General features: G+C 40.6%; 1 protein-coding gene across 1 annotated transcript in view; it reads right to left on the reverse strand.

Moving 5' to 3' along the window:
* Nucleotides 1-23709, reverse strand: part of cfap299 (cilia and flagella associated protein 299) — a 72759-nt gene extending 49050 nt beyond the window's left edge. The window contains exons 1-3 of the mRNA XM_041937945.1: nt 23602-23709; nt 20733-20875; nt 7404-7494 (exon numbers count right to left, since the gene is read on the reverse strand). Of these exons, the coding sequence (XP_041793879.1) occupies nt 7404-7494; nt 20733-20875; nt 23602-23709 (342 nt within the window). The remainder of the gene's footprint in view (nt 1-7403; nt 7495-20732; nt 20876-23601) is intronic.
* Between the last annotated feature and the right edge of the window lie 936 nt (nt 23710-24645).

The following is a 24645-nucleotide window of genomic DNA, read 5'->3' on the forward strand; positions in this document are numbered from 1 at the left end:
AATATTTCACAATTAAAGGTTATGGTTTTCCTCAAGATGTGCAACTGTGAGAAAGTATGACATTTAAAAGCTCAGAAAAAAAGGGGCCACATGACTCACATGAATCAAGAGCCAAAACAATAGAACAACAGAGCTGATTTTATGAACTTTAGGCTATAATCATGCAGGGTTTTTTTTCTGTGTCTGTATAAGGAGAAATCAACTCTTAAAACTAAAAAAGAAAATAGATGCTGATTAGGTGATTCTCAAATATCACAATGCCTCTTCAGACAAAAAGTCCTTTTTGTCCACTTGATAGATGGTTGCAAACTGTTGGGGCCTTATCCCCACCTCTCCACAACTCTGTGACACCATTCAAGTCAAGGTCATATGATAGCCCTGCAGGACTCTTTCCTTTCTAAAGGCTGTCCACCTTGGTCCTGCTGCTTTGAAATCAAACTTGCCATTGTTATTTTTACTGCCCATGACAAGGACAAAGGGACTGGGCAGCAGGGACACACACACAGCTTGTAATGCAATAGGGCTGGGAATTCCTCTTTAATTTCAATGCTATACTTGATCTCTGGGCTGCATGACTGACCACCTTATTATCTATAGCGACAGGAGCTTATCAATACAGAACTCACTGGGTCCACAGACCAAAGACAAACACTTCCTTTATGCAGGATGTCCCCTCTGGGCATGAGACACGCAGCACAGGCCAACCAGCTAAATTCCACAACTGAAAGGGTGGGAGAGTGAAAATCATTTCTTAACAGACAAATTAGTCGAACAAAAGAGTAAAATTAAAGAGGAAAAAAATCAATTAATAGAGAGCTTTGTTCAGTGTCTTAATTGAAAAAAAAAGTATTCGTATTGGACTAAATGACAGTAGGTTGAGTAGTGTCAGCAGTTCCAGAATAAAATATAAGTTAAAAGTTGAAATTTGTCCACATTGGTCTACTATTGTCTCTTGGTAAACTACTCATCAGTCATCAACATTATATTATAGCATCAAATACATATTATTCTTGGCCAGGTTAGCTATTGGCTGTCACCAATCAAAACCACTAAACATAAGCCTAGATGCGATTGTACAATATATTTGAAATAGCATACATATGTGTAATGCAGAGAGAAAAAATTGCAAACAAACTGAATTTGATGCTTAAACAGTGAGCTTTGCAGAGAACACAAGAAACAATACTCTTCTTCAGTCTAAATTATGTAGAATCCATGAGAAGTGTTAAGTTTTCCGATATTTTTGTGACCTTATTTGTATTTGTAACTGGAAAACAAAAGTCAAGACCAGTTTATTTTGCAAAAGGTCTTAGATCTCCATTATTTAAAAAAAATAAAGTAATTCATCAACTGGAATAGGTTATACGTTATACGTTTCACAATCTAGCTCCTAGCATTTTCTGCAGCATATCAGGTGTCATATCTTAAAATAAACCCCCCACATGCAGCAGAGAAAAGCAAGCAGAGCAAATTAGTATAGTAAAAATAAATGCTCCAGGAACAATGCACAGAATGCAGAGTATACAACCATACCTGGGTGTTAAAGCCACGATTTTAGTGAAGGAATTCCAAACTGGCGCAAAGTAAAATATATCACCTTGTTCACACCTTCATTCAACTTGATGAACGTACTCGTTCTGAGAAAATATTGTGCACAAGCTTACATTAGTAACTGGGCAGCTTAGTAGCTTTTTTTGTGATTGTTGTTGTTGTTTTGACTTTCAATAGTTCTTCAAATACAGTACACTTTCATTGTTTCAAGCAATTGTTCAGTTTCTCACATCATTATGACACATGAATGAGTGCTTTCTGAGACAACTGTTTCGTGTGTCTTGGGAGAAGTGATGTTTTATTATTTTTTCCTGCTCACAAAGTTCGACAGATTGAATTCGACTGCCCTCGGTTTGCTCTTTATTACTGACACAACAAACTGACTTCTGTGAGTGCCCTGCTGCTTGGGAATGAGCTGAGAGCAAACATACTCATTCAGTCATTATGGCAAGGCACTTTGCAAGGTGCATTGTGTTAATGAAGTTCCCTCTTGTAACTGAGTGAGTGATGGCTTTAATGATAACATAAGAAACATATTTATTAGCCTCTTGAGGGCAGTGAATATTTACTTTCAGGGTTCATTGTGTTCTTAAGTCATTCAAAAAAGCATTTGTAACGAAATAAAAGTGATTTAACAACGTTTGATAAATATATTATCATCATCAATCATTATGTCTGCCAAGAAATTTCTTCGTAGAGCTCCTTGAACCACAAAGTGTTGTTCACATTCATCTCATACTGTGAGTGTAATGGTGGAAGAAATGGTAGCATCGGTACTGGCCACTACCTGGAGCATCTCCTAAACAGGCCTGGGTCAGTTGAACGTGGCAGTGCTGTTTGGATTGTGTAGGAGCAGTGTGAACTGGCACTAGGGGGGGTGACTCTGGGACGCCGGAGTTCACTGCCTAGCCTCCTGGAGGTGTAGTGGGACTAAGTAGGCGAAACACCGTTGAGGGGAGGTTTCCACCTGATGACCCCCAGAGACGTGTTAGGAATCACTGCTCTTTGGCAGGTATAGAGGCAGATTAGAGCTCCAAGGTTCTTCACTGATAATGAATCCTCTTTTTGAGCACAAGTATCTTGTGTTTAAATTAACATTAGTTAAAGGAATGTGGTTTGGTTGACAGGACACATTTTTAAATAATATATTTAAAAGCGTTACAAGTTAAATGGTCAATTGCAATGCATTGCTACATGTGGCAACCAACGTCCATGTGTCCAAATTCTCTGCAATGACGCAGATCAGTAAAATATAAAGCCATGTCACATTATGATGTCATAGTAGCAGCACTTAACAACATGATGCATTAACTGGGCAGATTAATTTATATGCAAAAAAAAAACTTAGCAAACTAAATTAAAATTGTTCAGCAGTAATGTTCATTTAAATGACAGTCACACTCAAATGAAACTTGGTGGGGGGTTAGTAGGCTAAGTAGTGCAGATTTGGTTGCAAGTGAGGATGCAAGAACTTTTAAAACTGTAGCTTGACATTGCCAGACAGGTCAAATGTAGACATTTCTGCTATTTTCTCGTGAACTACTGCACTCACTTGAAGAAAAATAAAATTTGGCACCCAGATATCCCATGATAATCTGACACTGTCTGTATTGCAATCTAAGTGCAGATACCTTTTCCATTCTCTTTTATATATTTAATTAATGCCATAGGCATGATCTGTGTGTGTCTATCACTCTTGGCTAAAGAACCCAACAAGTGCCAGTAAAATGGGCTCACTGCGTCATGTATAACTGCTTTTGTCTGTGCCCGTTCATTAGTTCAACATAACTTTGATATGTTGCAATTTCCCAATGATACCATCAGAGCCTCTCAACAAACAACTGAAAACAAACAGGGAGCAGGGTGGGTGGTGGCAACACACCTTCAGTTTCAGATGTGAGCCTCTCAACAATGGACACCCTCAGGCATCCTGTGCAGGTGTGACCTGGTTTTGATAAAAAACTTAACTTCTTACCCAGTGCAAATAAAGCCAAAGCTGCCCAGGTGCAGCTTTTGTTTGTGTGTGACTTTTGGCAGTGAAGCAGCTTTCGCAACAGGGCCGGGGAGCTAAAAGCACAATGAAGGCAGGGCACTGAAAGCTTTACAAGTTCAGTTGATCAGAGAGATAGTGGAGGGCTCCTTCTACAGACCAAAACTGAGTGCTTATGAGAAAACTAGAAGTAGAGAAATGCATCAAAGTCACTATTTTGAATGCAAAATAGGCTTCACTTCCTACAATTCCTTTGCCTCTGTCCTAAACAGGGGGAACCAGGAGGGGGGCAGGGACTGTGCACAAAGGGAAGATGAGCTCTGTTCGTCAAGAGTCATGTCTGCTATCAATCTTTTGTAATGCCATGTGGGCCAGGACGGAAGAGACAGAATAACCTGACAAGTGTATTAACTGACAGGTGTAATTTCAACCTGACTTGAAAGGCTGAGCATGACATGAAAGGAGGACAAAAGAGTGACCCCTCTGATGAATGAGACGGAAGATGACAATGAAAATGTCATCCATTTAAAGGAGAGCCAATAACTCAGCTTTAAGCATTTTCTTTTCCTCGTCCATTGTGCGCCTGGAATTGATGATTTTCTGTGTCCTAACAGTCCTTCACAACAATGATGAAAGCCTTTATGATAAATTAAGCAGGTGATACTTGAGACAGTGTCAGCAAACACTGGCTGAGTTTACAATGAAGACAGTGTGAAAATGTAAAGTCAAATCAAACAAATTTGCCCATTTATGTTTCATTTAGACTTCAGATGAGTTTAAAACCTACTTATCATGTACATTCGACCATGAAGGAAGACTGGCTGATACATTTTTACAAAGTTGGTGGGTCTGTTCAAGTATCCACGATAGAATGACTTAAATGTCAAAATAAAAATAATGTGCAAACAAACAAAATGAAAAAAACGTGTAGGACTGTAAGGACTGCTTTGCTTTAGAATGCAGCAGATACGAATTCCTGGAAAGTGTTAGTGGGAATGATCCTCTGGTTTGAGGAGCGCGGCAGAGAGGACCTTGAGTCATGTGTTTCAAAAGGCCCTAAGAAAGCCCACAGTGATCAGCATGAAAGATACCTTACGATGCTGGGTGGTCTTATTATTGAACCTTATCAAAGATTAACGTGGGTAATTTGACACTTTGATGAAGGGGGTTTTAGTTGCAATAGAAAGCAGAGGGAGGAAATCCAAACCAAACTCAACTTCTTCATACTGCATAACTGTTAGCAATTTTTAGCAGATGTCAGTATGAAAATACAGCAGGTCTAACATATGTATGAATACCACATGGATCAATACATGTCAGAAATTTACAATTAAAATATTTTAAAATATGCATACAGTGCAATATGGATTTAAAGCATGTATAAAAGAAGGTACAACACTTTCTATTATATGCCCACACATGTGCAAATGATGTCTGGAATACATCTGTCAAATGTAAATATACCAATGAGGTCAAGCCCTGTCAAACTGTGATTACCTGTTACTTAAACAGTTTCAAAGACCAGAGGTATTAAGCGCACAAATGTGGGTTCAATTTTAAACAGAGCAGGGCTCAAAGGAAAATAAACATCTTCCCGATCTGATTTTTCAGCAAAGGAAGCTCTTAAGAGATGAAAAATAAGAAGAGGTGGGAAAATATAATGTCAGCAAAACAATGTTGGGAATACACAACATGATATTTAGCTTGTTTTTGTTCTGGCTCTCCTTTCTGTATACAGGAAGAGACATTTCAAATCACTTAATTTTTCACTGGAGGTTTCTTTGAAAGGAAAAAGCTGTAGTTATATCTCTTAAATGGCTGAAATTATGAAGGGCTGAACGAAAGAAGAGGGGGGCTTTTGCATGGTACTGTTTACACAGAGAACATCCAGTGGGAAAACTTCTGGTGTTACCGCCTCCACTCCACTGCATGCACTTCATGTGATCTCATAATCGCAAAGCCCACAGGGGCAGGTAAATGGAGGTCAAACAAAATTCCTTTTTTTGTATGCCAGCATGTCATAAGTGAATGATTTGAAGTCAATCAACTCTAATACTCCCTGAAGAACAATGCTACATGTGCTTAAATCTGTCAAATGGTACATGTTCCATCCATCAAATACTGCAAGTAGTGCCAGAGAAGGGTGTTCTTCACATTTGTGGGAAAAATAGACAGCTTCATGGTCAGAGGTTAAAATCTCTCAGATCAGTTTAATTAAGCATGCAGGCTTTGTCCATGAATCGAGAACACCTCACTGGAGGCTTGACTTTGACAAGACAGATGTGTAAGCAAGGTGGACAAGTCCAGAATGCCCTGATCACATGTCCAAACCACCTCAGTGAAGGAGCATCGGCTCTCAGTCTCGGTTCATCTTGTGAAGAATCGGATTTTGGCCGTTTGTATTCGTAATCTAATTGTTTCGGTCATTACTATAGTTGATGGTTAGAGCATAGACAAACTGGCAAATTGAGAATTGAGTGCAAAGGCGAAGCTACGCCATCACTTCAATCATCCAAGATAATTGAACTCCTTCACTTGGGACAGCAAATCTCTCTCAAACCAAAGGAGGCATTTTGTGACCACTTTCTGGCAGAGTACCTCAGATTTAAGGAGGTGTGGACTTTCATTCCAACTGCTTCACACTCTGTTGCAAGCTGCCCCAGTGTGTGCTGGAGGTCACGGTCTGATAAAGCCAACCAGGCTGTCTCTACTCATCAGCTGCACCTGGAGATTCTGTCCATGAAAATCATGAACCGAATCAGTGATGAGACCCAACTGCAACTGCCCATTTGCGGACAATATGGACACGGCTCTCACTGTAGATAAACAAGGGCCGGACAGTGAGTGGTAACTGCCTTGGCACTCTAGTTTCCCCAGAGTACCTCCCAGAGAAACTCATACATTGTCATAAGACTTCTCCTAGTCCACAGAGGAAATGTAAACAGTCGATGGGCAGACCCCCGTGTTCTAGGCAACATTAAAATGGTGTGGTAACTGAGACAGCCCAATACAATCCAGAGCCTTCAGCATTTCAAGCCAAATCTAATACATCCCTGCCACCTTAACACTGCAAAGCTTTTAGATAACCTCAGTGATCTCTGCCAGATAGATGGGCAAGGGAGTCCTTATCTCTCAACATCTGCTTGCCAACTCTGGAGGATTCTGTGCATATACATGAGCCGCAATATACCTGGTTGGTACTGTGCTACTAGCAGCACCAACGTACAACTCTTTCCTCACCCATAAGGTGGTGTTTCACATCCCTTTTTGTAGCATGAGTTCACCAAGGCCCCCACTTATGCCTGCCATTATACTGACAATACCTCTGACCCTTACACCTCTTGCAGGTGATGAGATATGTCTTATTTATCTATTTATGTCTTATGTCATTGATTTTATAAAGAATAATGAGTGTACGAGTAAGTGCTAGTACTCAATATCTATTACTGCTTAATTTTCTAGCTGTTTTGAAAATAAGGCTGATATTAATACCAAGAATTATCAAACAGTTTAGGTTGTGAAAATTCAGAGTTAAGTCAGGTTAAGTAAGGAGAGACAATGGGAATATTGAGTGATAAATACTCCTCAGATTGGTAATAAACCCTTCAGCTCCTCACGAGTCCCGTGTAGAAATGGTCTTGGTGGTTCAATCTGAAAAGTGCACCTAGGACAAGGTAGCTGCAGTTTCCTGGATGAGAGAGGGGTGGGCAACTGGCTCTCATTGCATTTGGGGAGGGTCAGGGGGGGCATTTCCAGTCAACTTGACACAGTATGGATTTTGTTCCCATCCTAATGGAATTGCAGAAATATTTGAGGGGAATCCCATTACGTAGCAATTGGAGTGCTGTAATAATGTACTCACAGTCATTTTCCCACTGCGGTTGGCCTCCTCTCGCTCTGCCAGGGCTTTCAGGAAGTTATCTTTGAGTTCTTTTCCTGCACTTGCCAGTGTCCTGGAAAAGACAACACTCAAACGGTTTGAAATGTTTCTCTTAACCTGAAAAAAAAGTCACATGAAGCCTTAAAGGTTCTTTATGGAAGCTTTTCAGCCTTGGACATACTGTAGCTTCAGGGTACTTAGGCCCATCTTTGCTCAAACATTGACAATTAACTAATATTACTGACATTCTTTGCTGAAATGGACTGAGTAAAATGTTGGGGCTTTTTTTTTTCTACTTTGACATTATAGAAGAGAGACATTGTACCAGATACCTTTCCATGTCTCTATGGCTGTTTGCAAGCCTGTTTGCCTGCACAATACAATGAGGGCTTAATTACGGTGTGATTAATCAAATATTCAAGTACTATTTAATTAATTCCTGAACTAATTAACAATATCCAAAATCAAATAGAAAGTGTGTATGACATGCAGTTAAAGTCATGAGGTAGACATTTAGTGTGCCAGTACACAAGGCTTCAACAAAGCTGCTAAGCTCCCATGACACTCCCAAAAACCATTTTTTAAGAGAAATTATCATGAATTGTTGATAAGTCCATGTTTTTACTCTGAACGAAATCATGAAGAATGTCAGAATGTCACAGCTGCCTTCGCTAATTTCAGGATGCAGAGCAATATTAATCATATCAGAGTTTAATGACTTTATATGACGCTGTGGCAGCTTTCTACACTTTGGCTGGCCTGTTCCCATGGAAACATGGTTTTGGCGCACACTAATGTAACCACACCTGAAACAACATTGGCACTAATATTTGAACAGTTAACACTGCAGTACGAGCAACAGAACTCTGGCATGCATCCAGAATTGACTGTGCAAAACATTCATCAGATCCACACTGAGTTAACATCCTGAAGGCAGTAAACAGGTCATTGGTAACCTCTCAGTTGTGGTTTAGAATGCAGAAAAAGAAAGACGATGGCAAAAGGCCATTCATCAAAGTTACAGCACAGTGGATAATACATAGAACACCTCTGACTTCAGACATCTGAAATGATGATCTGCTTTGAATATTCTTTTACATTTGTTGCTATGTTCATGAATTGACGCTTTCTTTTGTCCTTGCACATTTATTTAATGTAATGAAGCACTGGCATATTTGCAGTTATATCATGCAAGCCCTTTTTTAACACTACCGGCGTGGGACCAATTGATCTACTGGTTTAAAACGGGCACTGATGAGCATTAAGTGTCTTGCTTAAGAACCCTTTGACTATCAAATCACAGAAGTAGTGCTGGGTGTCACTTGCAATTCTTCTGTGTTAGCATTGCTACTATTCCTTTTCAGTTTCAGGAGCAGTAACAAAACAATACTCACTTTGATACCTTACTTTCAGAAACATGTTCTACAAAAACCCCTTTTCCATTTAGCAAAAGAAGAGGAAATTCTGTACAAGAAAGCTGTGCAAGATTATGAACTGAATCAGGAAATATCTGATCAAAAAAAGTTAAACAAGATAATGAATCTGCTCACATATGGAATGACAGTTTTTAGTGTCAGCTGTGGCTAAGGAGGTACAGCAGGTCGCCCACTTATTAGTCTGCATGTCAAAGTGTTCTCGGGCAAGACACAAAACCCCAAATGACACCCGACGGCTGTGCCATCGGTGTGTGACTGTGTGTGAATGGGTGCAAATAGTGTCATTTTGGGGTGCTTTGGATAGAAAGTAGCTCCTGATGAACAGGTTGGCACCTTGCTTGGAAGCCTCTGCCAGCAGTGTATGAATGTGTGTGTGAATGGACGAATGTTGACATGTGTTGTAAAGTGCTTTGAGTGGTTGGTAGGCTAGCAAAGCGCTATATAAAAGCAGTCCATTTACCATTTACTTGCTGCTATGGCCACACTTGCTCTGTACCAAAATAGCATTGAGGTTGAATGTTTAGCCCTTCACAGAGGTTGTGAGAGGAAGTAAAAATCCCAAACCTCCCTGCAAACACCTGTGAGTTCGAACCAGCAATCCCCTAGTTATAAATCTGCTTCTTTCATCTTTATGTTGCGGAATATTCAAAACTGCTGAATCCAGTTCTGTCTGCTTCACCGTCCAAAGAGAAGACAAGTTCAGTTATATTCTACATTAATGGCTCCTCAAATCCACTTTCCATCCCCAAAGCACTTAAAAAAGCCACAACAAGCACAGACAAATGCCAAAGCCAATCTCTGCTCTTAGCCTAGCTTAACATTACAGTAAAAGAGAACAGGATCTGAATGTTTAAATTTACTAGAATTTGGAAAGGGATTGTAATTTATACTAGTAGTTTGGCCCATGCCCCATAACGAAAGTCTTAGAGGAATCACACAGTGGTAAAAGTGCACAGACAGCACATATTTGGAGGCTGGAACCTCACTCCATCTTCTGAGTGAGTGAAGGATTGCTGCTGGGTCATGGGGGCTGAGGCCCCAAAGTAAACACAGGTGTTGAGGAGGCAAGTGACTGGGGTTACCCCATCCAGTAGCTAAAGCAACACACACAGTCACGGAGAGCGAATAATACTTCAGCAAAACACATGGACCGCTGCAAGTTTGAGTTTCCCGTCAATTAACAAATTTCTTATCAAGCCTCATTTAGGAGGGATAACAAGACTTTCACTGTTAAATGATGGTTATTAGAGGCTAATGACTGGGTATTACGCTAACTATGATCTAGCCATGTGTTTTAAGTGTCTTGTTTTTGGATTGTGGTCAAGGCAGGTGGATCCTGGAATTAGCAGAAACGAAGTGAGGAAGGGATGTGAACAGTCATCATCTGGCTTATAGAAATAAAAAACAAAAACATCTGCCTAAGAGGTCTGTCCAACAGATATAAAAAACTATTTGTGCCAGTTTAAAAAGGGAAAAACTACAAAAAAACATAAATCTAAATTTAGAAGCTCTGTTGGACACCTAGCCTTGCTTCACTTTCTTTACTGCTGGACTTTACTGCTCAAGTCGGTCTGAACGTGGCCTTACGGAGGAGGTTAGCGTGGATGGGCACACAAATCTACAAGGCTACAATTCACGTCCAGTCTCCAGCTAATGTTGGCCTTTTCAAATATGATCATTTCTTGCAATAAATCAACCCTTAATTATAAATTGCATATCAGAAAATACTAACTAGTCAATTTTTGGAAGTATATTGTACATATTGTTTTGCTTTGGAAGATGCTGACAAACAATTTTTTCTCATGAAAACTGACGAAGTAGCTTTTGAAAACTAACCAGTGGTGAGGCACAAACATTTTATGCAAAATAGATCACTTCAAAAAAAAATATTGCAACCCTAAAGCCTAAAGCAAGAGCATTCTTGTGAAATCGTGAAATCAATGTCACAAAAAGATGCGCAGAGCCAACACCCTGTTACACTAGGTACCAATAGTGACTACTCTTCCAGTCAAGTCAAGTCAGTAAGAGTTGTGACAGCCCTTGTCATCGCTGTGTTTTCCAGTCAGTCTCACAAATTACTTCACAAATTACATAACTATGGCACGAAAATGTCACACAACCAAAAACTGAATAAAAATCAACCAATGTGCTTCTTGGTTGTCTGTTCACTGAGTCGTAAACGAGAGTTGTAGCGCTTTGTCCGCCTCGGTTGGAGGTGAACAGCTGTTACTGTACAGCAACTATCCTCCAAGTGTGTTTACACATGCATAAACAAAGCATGACAGTGAAATGTACTCAGCCAAACCTAAAGCCAGGGGCCTTCATCCCGGACCTCCTGAACTGATGTTTTAAACTGTTCATTCTCAGTATCTCAGTACATCTTTATCTGACCCTATCCGGCATGTTCTGAATTTCATGTTTTGTATTGATAACATCTTTTAGCATTGATGACTCTTATTGATTTAGGAGTATAAAAATAAGCAAAGGTCTTACAGTTTCTGCCATGTAATTAACAAGCTAAATTGATTACTCCATGAGCCAGTGCTTCAGTCAGAACAGAAAGAAACCTGTTTTGTTATCATTGCACATCAAACCACAGGCAACTTTATTTTGAAAAAACAGCAATGTTGCAAGTTCAAAGTTCGCTTTCAGGAACTGACAGCCAGAACAAAAATGCAAGTTTCTTGACGACTGCCCATTTCTTGGAAATTTGGAAGTGGTCAGAGTTCAAAACCTATTTTTGATACCTAATCTGACCAAGGTTGTGACCTAACCTTTTGATGCTTTTGTAGTAAAAGATACAAAATATTACATACTGTACTTTTGCTATTTAGTAGCTGTAAATTTCCCAAAATGGCATGGCTGCATAAAACTTTGTCTGCATGTTCCTTCTGGTTTGTGCTTCAAATGGACTGTATAGCGCTTTTCTAGACTGCTGACCACTCAAAGTGCTTTACAACAGGAGCCTGCTTTCACCCATTCACACACATGCTAGCTAGGCCACCTGCTCATTAACGTACTCACACACACCGATTCACCGCTCTACCTCCTGAGCAGTCACAGTCGCCTGAATATGTCATGCTTGAATGTTGTATCAAGTGTCACAGACCTGCAACAACGATTCATCTCTTTGCTGGACTCAAAGACAATTTCATTATCTGACTGCACAGCTGAAAGGAGGAACTAAACTTTCTGCATGCAATGGTTAAGAAATTCAGAATAGTTAAGCGCACTACCCTTAGCCCCAGATTTGATCTTTACCAGGTTGTGCCCTCTTTCACACATGCAAAAAAATTGCAACAGCGAGTAATTCCCAGAGTGTCATTAAGAAGTTCTTTGAGGAATGGGGGGGGGGGCATTCCTTCTTAATTTGTGGCTTTTGTTTTGCAAATAAATATTCAGCAACTGGACAAATAGTGTTTTCCGAGAGATTTTCATTTCATGACGGTTAACAGATGTCGCGCTTTGAAATTGTTTCTTTTATTGTCGAGACAGGTTAACAGATTGAAGCTTTCATTAGCGTGCAGCTTTCGGCAGTATGGCAGATGGGAACTTTCAATAATACAGTGATTTCTTAAGAAACAACACATACTGTACCAGAATATTTTTCCTCAGAGTGCTTTGGAAAATGAATCTTATGGAAAATATTATTTTGGGCTGGTGGACGTCAAGGGAAATTCCACACAGCATGACAATTTACTTTATTTTGGGCTTTTTCTAAAATCCTCTGTCACCTCTGATTACAATGAGCTGAATGTATCAGTTACACATGTGCTACACATGATATTCTACCTGAGCTTTCTTTGTATATTGTGGCCACCTTGGCTTTCGGGGGTTGGGGTGGTTGCACATTGTGCACTGCCTGCCTGAGCAGTGCATGCTTTGAATGTGGATCAAAGGGAGTCACTGTCATCTTTTTTTATACTGAGTTCTTACTGAAGCAAAATTAGATGTATTCCGTTTGGGGAACATGCAGTACAACTCTTCTATATTCAGTGACGGATACTGTAGTCCAAACAGAGAGAGAAAGAAAGTATGGTTCATGTTCATAAGTGAAATCCGGTGTGTTGATTTGGATAGAGCTACAAGAAACTTTTTGGAAAGGAAAATCTACTCCAATATAAGTCCTAAAATTGGAGAACAAGCCCTTGTCCCTGAATGTCTATCTGTCTTGCACATGTTAACAGAGTGGGCTCTTCCTCATCAGTTTATTAGCTTACATTGTAATACAAAGCAACACATATGATATCATTTAAAAGTATGCTGATTAGTGAGGAATGTCCTTAGCAATGAAATTCTGACATGTCTCTCATATTTCTGGTTTTATTCTACTGGAACTACTCAGGAGTTGGAACTCAACTTTCTTGACCATAACTATGTGTACTGTATATATGTAAATATAGTAATAGTTACACTCCAAACTCAGTTAAAACAAGGTGGCAATAGTTAAACAACATTTTAGAGACCTTGCCCTACAGATCTTGCCTCAGGGAGAGCCTTGCAGGCCACTAACTCCAGCATAGGGGTCCTCCATCTACAGCACATAGAAGTACAAAGGGGAAGATGACAGCTTGGCCTGTTAGCCTGATGAGAAGAGCTATATGATGTGGAAACCACTTCCTCCCCTTCATCAGGAGCACTCAGCTGCAGTGTACTGGTGTTAGTAAAAGCAAAGTGGTTTCTATCACTTTTGATCAAACATCAGAGACTCAGAGTCCAAGAGGGCAAGATGGGAGATGTGAAAATGAAAGAAATTCCCAGTAAGTCAATGTTACAGAGGTTGTTGCAGTCACTAGGTCTATAGCAACTCAAGAAGAGGAAATTACTGTAGGACCAGTTGGATCTAAAGATGACATGTTGGCCAGAATCAATATTATATACAATACATTCCTGAGTGTACAGTATATATCATTTGGGTCCCAGCTTATGCTCAATATTGTAAGAAAAGTGGGATCTAGAGTAAGTTATAACAAACAAAGTTCAGCATGTTCTTCTGGTGGACGTGCTGCAGAAGAGGGTCATGACACTATTGGCCAATCGAAAGTTTGTACTTGTTCCTGGTTGCTTTCACTCTGCATGTGCAACACCATTGACATTCACTGTAACTGTCACTCTGTATTTCAATAAAAAATGCATTTACGGACGTCCCAAGCCAATCCTAAGCATCGTGCACAAAACATTCAGGTGGCAGCTTCTCATTTTTAGGAGGTGCTAGCTGTTGCTTTCATGGTTGAAATGATAAACGTCACTTGTTAATTCCAAGGGTAACTTGATGGCAGGCCACATTGAAACACAATGCTCATTTTCCTGATATATAAAAAGGAGATGGTCCTGTATCCAGGTTTGGTCAGTGGTGGGCTCAAACAAAATGTAAAAAAACTCAAACCACTCTGAAATCACATTCTCAGTTTTGGTGGGGGGTATACAAAGTGAGAGGACAGACAAACTGATTACTTCTCATGAGAAATTTTTACGCTGTGCAAAGCTGGATAAAATATTAATAACATTCATTTAACATCAGGTGAAATAATTAATATGTTCAAAGCCAAAAGTCTGACTTCTGAAACATTAGCTAGAATGTTGCATGTCCTTTAGGAGTGAAAAACTTAACTAACTTTAACTCTTAAAATTTTGCAGCCCTTTCACATAAACCAGTTCTTGATACCTGTTCTAGCAACTAGCTTTGGAAATCTGTGTTTTACTTGAATGCATGAGTAACAAAGGATTAGGGTTTGGATCAGCAGATTCGAAGGTAACAACTCCAGTTTGACTTGAATCCAATCCAACCCTCCTAACATGCAACATGTGTGTGGATATCTTATCTCTTTGAAGGATAAATGAGTGTTAGTGCAAGGTGTAAATGCCCAGAGAACACACTGCATCAAAATGCTATCACATCCACCAGGCCACATCTAAAGAAAATTTACTGTGATTGAGTTGTGGTTGAGAGCTCCAGACACAGCTGGTGAGTAGGCCTTGAGTCAGGATTATTTTGTCAAAATAAGTCATATGTTTTTAGGTGTCTCCCATATGACCAGTGAGTGAGGGCAGACGTTTCATTAATCAAGCCATTAATATGAAATATGGAATGACTTCTAAAATGTGGAAACGTGCAGGCCAAACGACAGCTTGTTCTTTATTATCTGCTGCACCAGCTGCTCCTAAACTGGTGTGTATGTTGATCTATGTGCTGTGTGGTGGGATGTGGTGGCGAGCTTAAGCCTGGCAGGATGTGTGTCTCTGGACAGAGCTTGCAGGGGAGAGCTCCAAAGTTACACACCCATTCAAAATCACAAAGTCCAAGGAAGGCAATTGGCTTGACAGCACATGTAATAGAGACTGCAAAACCTCGTCGCCCGAGGGCCCTCACCAGAGTAGCAGTCGTGGAGAGCGGCGGGGGTTTGGCTGGCTAAAAATGAGCCTGGGATCAGCTTCGTGAGGCTTCTCATGTCAGTCACATCCACAATCTTATTTTTGCTAAGCATCTGGAGGCTGGATCCGCAGTGAAATGTATTCACTGTGCGTGTTCGTGGCACTGGTTTTACTTGGCACGGCAAGTGATAGCTCACTTTTAATATAGAGTAGAGAGTTAGGGAGCGGAGAATTCTTGAGGCCGACTGTAAAAACGCTGCAGTACAATGGACAATGAGCATGGCTGTGGTTGGGACGGTGGGGAGTTCGCGGGGAGCCTGATGGAAACCTCGCAGGGCTGCCGTGAGCACGCGAGGTCAGGACATATGCTGACATGGACTTCTGGGCCCGAGCCAGAGCCGGAGCAGAGAGGAAACTGAGGCCTCACGTCTGCTCAGCAGTGCTCCCCTGCTCCTCTTGTTTGTCTCTGACTTTATATCAGCTGTCATTCTTATCTGAGATAAAACAAAAGACCATCAAAACGTCTAACATATCCATATTAGAAGTTTTGTTTGCATTAAACAGAAAACAATCTCCAACATCTGGTAGGTTGAGGAGTTCACGTGGTTTGGAATATCTAATAAAAGAACAAGACATTCATGTTCTGCTAAAATCCTGAGGTGCTGATATGACTCTAGTCTACAAGCCTAAACTGTTAACTCACCGCTGGAACACAGGAATAAACGCACGATGCTCATTTTCTTTTGTTGGGCTTGTGTTTGATAGCATCTTAGCAAATCTGAATGCAGTATCAAAAAAACTAGTCAGATTTCTGGCTTTCAGATCAATTTAAACTCAACCTTTAACATTTTAAGTAATAAAAGTTATTCTGATGTCTAAAATCAAAGATGGATAATCTAAACTAACTAAAACTTGAGTTTTGTCAGACAAACTTTGCTACTGGACCCAACCGTGTTCTTTTGCAACCAGGTGCTGATTCTGACTAACCACTCGACTTTCCCCTAACCAAACAACCACACAACTGACTAAGCATCCCATTCATCCAAGTTTCCTTTTTCAATCACATATTGAATTTCACTTATGTCCGATGAGAGCACCGGTTTTTGTTTGGTCTTTTTGTGATGTTCTGGCAAAGCCCCCCCCCCCTTTCACAGCCAAGCTGTCAGGAGGAGCGTGGTGTCCTTAAAAATGAGACAGGGCAACAACAGGGCAACATCTGATTAGCATTCACAGCACTATCTCCACTCCCTTGGTATTTTATTACCACAGGTGCAGGGGCATTCATTGATCAGATGCACGCTACAGGCGAGGTTAGCCCTTAATTGAAAACAGCTCTATTTATACACCTGCAGGCACTAAAGGTCTCCAAGAGAGCACAGGGAGGTTGAAAAGAAGAGAAAGGAAGGGGGAAAAAAACACAGAGCAGTGACAGAGCAGTGAAAAAAGGCATGCCTTTGGAGACATAGGTTAAAGCCTACAGGGAAGGAAAAAGGCGTTCTCAAAACAGCATGGATACCCAGTGCCATGAGAGGGTGAGTATGCAGGTGCAAATGTCTGTAGGGAAGTCCATGTTTTTGAAACAAAGATTACCGTTTGTTGAAAAGAGGCACAAATAAATGCAAATCCAAACGGATGGTTATTCCTAACATCACTTTTTTTTCCCCATTTGGCCAGATTTTGTTCTTTGCTAGCCAAAGAACAACTACAGTTAGTTTGTTTGCCGTACAGCTGCCAGTGTTTGTGGCCACACTCGCTTTTCACAACACTGTACTCATTGTGCTCGGCCACTTTGCAGGTGGTTCATTGCATCCTGGGCCTGGTGTTTTCACAATGTGACCATAACAGGAGGTCAGGGGGTCAGTTTTTTTGGTGGAAGTCCAATCATGAAACCACAGAGGAAAGAGCAATCTGCATTCAGACACAGAGGGGGGGGGGCACAGCTCAAACCTGCCACTTTTGATGGAAAAAGTCTGCAAATGCTGTGCATTTTTATTTTTTCTGTCTTGTCAAGGTCTTTTGCAAGATGTCCAGCGTGGGAAAGCAATGAAAGCTATTAATTATATAAAAAAATATGTTGGCTTATAGTCACCCACAGGTTGTTGGCAGTGGGCAAATAATCCAAACAGCAGGTGAAATGTACTAAAATTCTTTACCCACACTTCACATAATGACTGACAAAAGTGTGAGAAAATCTCAAAGGCAGCAGATGTTTCAGATGATTATTTAACGGTTATTCCAAATGATTTTATACATTAATTTGTTATAAGCTATCATTTACCTAGACTTGGATCATATTCAATTAAGTGTTTTCCTTTTAAAATAACATAACCCTGCTGGTTAATTACCTCAAAAACCACTTGCAGTGGTCGGGCCAGCTCAGAATAACAGACGGTGAAACTGCCACGAGTGATGTCTCTCCCAACAATGTCTGATTATTAACAGACCATTTTCATCTGTCTACTGCAGAGCGATGACGGAAAACAAGGTACTGTATAACTGATAATGGCAATCACGCAGCGGAGTGAGCCAGGAGGGGCTATTGTGAGACTATTTTGAACTTGAACCACATTTTTCATTCAGTCTGTCTTTAGTTTCTCCAACAGGTGTTTTAATGTCCAAAACAAAAATCATTCAGATGGCCTGGGCAGATGGAAAGCAACCGGTGTTTTCAACCTGGCACAAAACATCTTTTCAAGGTAATGCTTTCTTGTACACGGTTCCTGTCAAATTGAATTTAAAAAGGCAAAAGGGAAACAAATGCGCTCCCTTATTAAACTTGTGCTGTTGACACTTATTAAACACATGTGCCTGGTTAAGACAAAGTTAGAGGTTTTGCACTACGTCCTACAGCCAAATGTGGCTTTGTAATGGTTGTGGCAAAATTTTAAAGGAATACTCATCTGAATATGTATTTTTGAACGTCAAATATAAATTTACTGTAGGCTTGAAAGGTGTCTCTGAGAGAAGAACTGAAACTGATTAATCACTAATGATCTAATTCACTTTTCTAGTGAGGAACACATTTAGATTAAATTCCATTGGAGATATCAAAACACATCAAAACTTCTATAGAAACTACTTTATTCTATCATTTAACAACAGAACTTTTGTAAAATGTTGTCTACAAGACAAAGACAGTGTTATAAAGGCGTGTTTTTATGAACTTTTAGTTTGATTTTCCGTGGAGTATTCATTTAAAATCAATTTGACTGGATGTTGTCAACGTGGAGTTTGTGATCCTGCACTCCATACAAACACATCTGAGGATCACAGCCTTTGAAGCAGTCCCTACATGGATGTAGTTCTTGGAGAAGGAACAGACCGCTGTGTATACAACATCCCAATGTTCCCGTACAACATTTCCCTGGGTCCTGTTGGGACAAGATGAAAGGCTTTGTGGCCTAATATCACTGTAACTGCAGGTGTGGAGGCTCCCATTTCACCAGTGTCACTGATGTTCACAGACGTTTGGCGAGGGGGGGCGGACAACAGCGAGACATCTGCACGTTTGGATAAGCATCTGACGATTCAATCAAATTCAACACCTAGCAGGTAAATGTTTGGATACGTCCAAAACCCTGAGTGTGTGATTGTGCGTGTGCGTGTGTGTGTGTGTGTGTGTGTGTGTGTGTGTGTGCGTGGTGAACAGTCTTATTTGGAGTCTGTTCTGGCTTGTCATCAAAGGAGATACCACAACCACATGGCTTTATCAAGAATGAGAACAACATCACTGTGATCACTTTCCTCAGGAGGGGCAGTTTATAGAGGACTCCAGTTTGTAGTTTTGTCATCCAGCTTGTTTATATTAACCACTTTTATTTGAATTTAGACAGATGGGCAGCCCTTTTTCAAATGAAAGCCTTGTTCATTTAATTTGATGAATTACTCCCATTTACCCTGTCTCTTTGAAAAATGCAATTCTAAAGGATTATATAAGATGCTCAAACCACTACCGCACCGGATACAGCTATGAAAGATTCAGATTTTATGAGCTGTCATGCTTTCATTAGCAGAGCAGACCCTCAGCCAAGAAAGCATTTTTCATTTTCCTCTTGATACTGCTGCTGCCGCTCACCGCAGGAGGACAGAAACCCCGTCTCAAAAACACACTCGGTGAGCTGCTTCACTGTGTTGTCACAAGGGTGCTGACGGTCAAATTTTAGCTATTGTGGGATTATAACAGCAATTAGTCAATGATTAATTAATTCACTTAATTTTCAAGGAAGAATGGCAAATAATCTGGAGCTCCAGCATCTCAAATGTGAAAATGTACTGTTTTCTTTGTTCTATGTTAAAATATTGAAAATCTTTAGTCAGCTAGTCGGAAGCAAATCGAAGGCACAGTGGAATCTTAGAAATTAGGAATGGACTGGTTTTATCACTATCTTTTAACATTTCATAGACTGGACATCTGAACTTGCATCTAATTGCATCTCTCCTTTGACTTTGTATGCAATCGCATGTATCGCATCACACTTTCATTCATTTTAACGAGACCACTGCAGGAGGTAGGATCCTGACACAGAGGGGCCCGGAAAATAAAAACACAAGGTAGTACAATCACAATGCAGTCCTGGTAGAATACAGTACGTGATAACAGGAATGGCATAATTCTACTGTTTACCCCACAATCGTTTAAACGGGGGATAAAATGATCTTTGTGATGACTTCACCAGCACCTGAAGCAACACACCGTCTCAGCCACTTCAGAAAAACATGCTGCAGTTTTAGCACTGAACACGGTTTCCGTCCAGTGTGACTACATAGTGCTATTTTCTGTACAGCATTACAATAATAACAATAATCCTATACTTAATCAGACTCCACAGGGCAGGTTTCTCTTGCCTCTCTTACACAGGGAGGTCAGAGGTCAGGACTACAACGGCAGTCTGGAAGCTGCTAGCCAGTGTTTTGCTCAATAACAGTTTGACAGGGGATCAAAGCACGCCAGTGTCTGAAATCACACAAAACACATCCACAGTCCAGAAAAAAAACATCAACTATATGAAAAGTTCAATTAAAAAACTGCAAAATTTAGGTCCAGGCCACATTTTTTGTCATATCCTTTGACATACATATGGCCAGAGATACAGGATCTGGTTAAGAACTGTAAGTGGCTGAGGCATCACAGCACAAGTACACAAACTAATGCACAGGGACCTCCCAGCCCCCGCCACAAGGGAGAAGAATGAGGATCACTTATTTAAAATATTATTCTTTCATGCTGAATGAAAAGTCAATACAATGAACCACAGAACACTAACATATAGAGGCAGACACTGGGAGAGTAACTTTTCTTCTCTGAACCACACTGACTGATTGATCCCCAAATCCACTAACCACATTCAGACGTTCAAACAGCTAAATTTAATTTCCAGAATATAACACAGCCTCCTGACATTCTAGCATTTGGCTGGTGGCTGGTGTGAATTTGTCTCCCGTGTTAGTCACGCGGAGGACATCTCAGTGAGCATGGTGGGCTGGTGGTGAGAATTTAACTCACATTGACCGGGTCCTGTTGTAGAACGTGTTGCTCCTCGCAGCCTCTGCAGAGTGTGCAGCTGCTTTCTTCTCCTCAAATTCCTCCCTGCTCAGGACCGTGCCCTTGAGGCCGTGCTCCACCAGCTTACGGGCCAACTCCCTGTTCTGCAAAGAGCAAAGGAAAGGAGAGGAGTCAGTCGAAGAGAGAGGGGACAAGGCCTGACAAGGGCTGAAGATTGTCAGATGTTGTCAGTCTTGAATTTTGGCATGGCAAGCTGTGAGTGCTGTGATTTATTTTCTCACTGCTCCTCTTGGAGAGCCCTTTAGGAGTGCAACTACTGTTTTTACTATTATTAAATGTCAGCAGTTGTGAAAAATGCCTATCTCAATTTCCCTGAGCTCAATGTGATGTCTTTTTGCTTGTTTTGGCTGCCAAACAGTTCAAAACCTAAAGACATTCAATATAGTATGATAGAAAACAGAACAGCAGCATATCCTCATATATTAGAAGATGGAACAAGAGATTTGGCATTTTCGCTTGACGAACGTATTAAACAATTACTTTTCTGTCTGTCCACTAACCGATGAATCGGTGAGTATTTCATACGAAGCATATATCCAGTTTCTGCAACATCCTGGATTTGGGTCCAGTTCAGCAATAACCACTTCGTACTGACAAATGAAATTTGAAATTCTGTCAGCCAGGAAGATTTGGATTTACTCCGCATGCTGGCCTTTAGTTTAAAATTGTTATTTCATTCCCTTCCACAAAATATGGACATGATACCCTGCTCTGCAACATCACAAGCTTCAGATGTAGTTTCATTTTGGGGGTTTAGTGTGATGTCATGCCTACGTGCACAGGTCTATTTATTTTCTAATTGTGTGTGTGTGTGTGTGTGTGAGAGAGAGAGAGAGAGAGAGCGAGTGCACATGTGTCAGTGCTTGTGCAGGGATTGCTAGCTACATTATTCCAATCACCATTCGCAGACCCACCATCATTAAAGCCAAGCCATAAAGTCATCATCTAAAAACCAAATCTTGCTGTCAAATCCTGTGGCTTGTCAGATCAAAGCTTCGGCCACATGTCCTCCTACCCAAAATCCCAGCAGCCGGGCCTACGTCCGCACCCGAGAGGAAAAGTTATATTTTCCTTCAACTTTGATGTGGCTCACCAGAAATGAGTCTCAGACATTTGCCGGTACTAAAATTGGCCTGAAAATCATTGTCTTTGTGTTCAAGGCTCATTGAACATGTCTATTTGAGCGAGCTGCTGCTTATAGTCAACACCAGGACCTGGACTAATACTCTACATCTATCCTAGCTGAAATACTGACTTTGTAATAAAACCTTGTTAGCCACTTTTCTGAGTTTACAGTCATAGTTTGTGACAAGCCCTAACTAACATCATACAGGAAAAATAGGTTTATAATTAGCTGCTTTATCAGAACTTGGGCCTTATCAGCATGAGTGCACAGGTTAGATGACCTGTGGTGACTGTGTTGTGTCACAACACAGAGGTGACTGAGTTTGATTATGACTGACTGCAGCTGATTATCAGGCAAGATATGAGTTGCTCTATTCTCTGTGTGGACACAGGTGTTCAAACAAAGTGGCCACCACAGCAGAAACTTATATCATTAGCAAGTGTGCCATCTGCTGGGCGAAAGCACAATTGGCTACTTCTGATGAGCAAGTCAAATTCAAGCTTATTTGTATACCGGATAGAATATATCTGAGAGCAAAACCCTGAAAATATCAACAAGAAAGCTCATATAAAAACGAGTAATTCCTCTGTTGACATGAAGAGATGGATGGATGGATGCTACAAATCACCCCTTCATAATAAGCCAGTGCTCTCAATATGTTTTGATCATAATGGTGAACACATTTCAGGTACAACAGCATTTGCAAAAGAGATACTTAAGACTTCTGAATCCTTGGAACTAGACAATCTAAATCATTTTAAGGTGTTATCAGGAGTTGTAGTCCCATTGTTTTATGGTACCATACATTTGGAATCCTAATGGTCACGCTAGAATAACTGTGGTTAGGAGGGAGACCATTTGGTCAAAGTGGGCCTAAAACTTGTCGTGAACGCAAATTTTGCAAAACAACGGGATCACCTAAACCAACATTGGACCAAGGATTCACTAAGAAGCTTCTTGGTAAGACCAAAGGACTATCACCACACCTGTGTGTGACTGCCACCTAGCGTGTGACCGCATACACTACACCAACATGACATCGCCATGGCGATGTGTGCGGCTCCATACACACATCTTTAATGCAGCAAATGTTAATGCGTGTTGATAGAAACTGTCCAGAAAACGAATAACAAAGTTGTGTACTTTAAAATAGACACATTTAAGACAGAAAGAGTAGCCGATAAATGCGTCGTTTCGAATATAGACAACCACAGGCCAGGTCCCATTCAAAATTTAGTTAAACCATTACTGGAAAGACAGGCATACTTCATAAAAACCCCAATAAACAACGAGGATACAATGTTCAATACGGGAAGTACTTCCCTTAGTAAACGGCAACTCCGTTCATAAAAAAGTCAACGAAGAAAAATAAAAGTTCAGCTGCTGCTGCCTAGAAAACAAACAATCTGAACGAATTGATGTTGTACGATCAGTGAGAACTGGTTGGAAGATTGCCGTACCTGCCGAATTTAACAAGGGGTCGTGGTGATTTTGACAAGTCGATAATTATGTTTAAATAACGTGTACGGTTGCAGGTTGATCAAGATAATCTTTAAGTGGCAGTTTAGTGAATGCGGTTCTGATATACGTGGTGTACGAAACAGAACAGAAGGGTTACGTAGGGACAGATAGCAAGGACGACATGGAGGGCTAACGTCAATAGTTTGTACCAGAGTGACTCACTTTTAAGCAAAATAAATCCATTGGCGTGACTTTAGAGTCCAGATAATCTTCGTAAACTTTAAACTGTGTTAAAGAGTCGTGGAAACGACCGGCGGTGCTGTACTCCATCTTCCTGCGCTCTGTGTCGTAATGCGCTGCCATAGAAACCGCCGTACCTGTCACTCATACAGTTTCCCGCCACTTCACAGGAAGCGGAAGTCAACACGGCCACGCCCCCCAATTCGAGCAATAGCAGAGGTTCTTTACATTCACATGGGAATAAAAAAAAACGAAACACTACTACACATGGTAAAGAACTGTTGTTCATTCACTATCACGAATAGATTCAGAAATAATTCATACAGAATGTTTTTTTTACAGACTTTAAGGTGAAATTCAAAAGAAGCAAATGGTTTGGCAGCAAAACTGGTTAAACAGCTTTAACCCCAAAAACAAAGAGGGGCTCCAGAGGCAGAGCTTTCAAGGCCTGTGACACATCACACCTATCATATGTTTTCTTGTCTCTTTCATGTCTCATCAATCATCTTGTGACCCCTCGGGTTTGTGATCTCCCAGGTTGGGAACCACTGCTGTAACAATTTAATACAAACATGTTTGCGCAGAGTCATTACAGTGGCTCTTCTTTAAGAGCATAAACTTGGTAAATCATTGACTTCAACTCATTTAAATAAAAAATAAGTAATCCCTGTATCACATGTGTAAAAAGTACTGCAGGTCCTCTGTAATACTGTATGTCTGTACCGTATGCATGCATGATGAACTACACTGAACTCAATTTACACTTCATATTGGACCTAAAGTTGGCAGTCCCATGATGTCAGTCCCTACATCCTGGCAAATCTACACAGCCGGGACCTTTACCGACTGTAAAATACAGAATAAAACGTTCAGTGTGAATGTTCTCGGCTCCATTTACAGAAATACTGTGACTCTTGGCCGTCATTATCGTGTTTTATTATCATTATGTTTAAATTTTCTCATTTAGCATGACTTTTAATGGCTCTGCAATGACGTCCACGGAAAGTGAGGTAATGATTGAAAACG

The sequence above is a fragment of the Chelmon rostratus genome, chromosome 5 (assembly GCF_017976325.1).
Source record: "Chelmon rostratus isolate fCheRos1 chromosome 5, fCheRos1.pri, whole genome shotgun sequence".
Classification (NCBI taxonomy): Eukaryota; Metazoa; Chordata; class Actinopteri; order Chaetodontiformes; family Chaetodontidae; genus Chelmon; species Chelmon rostratus.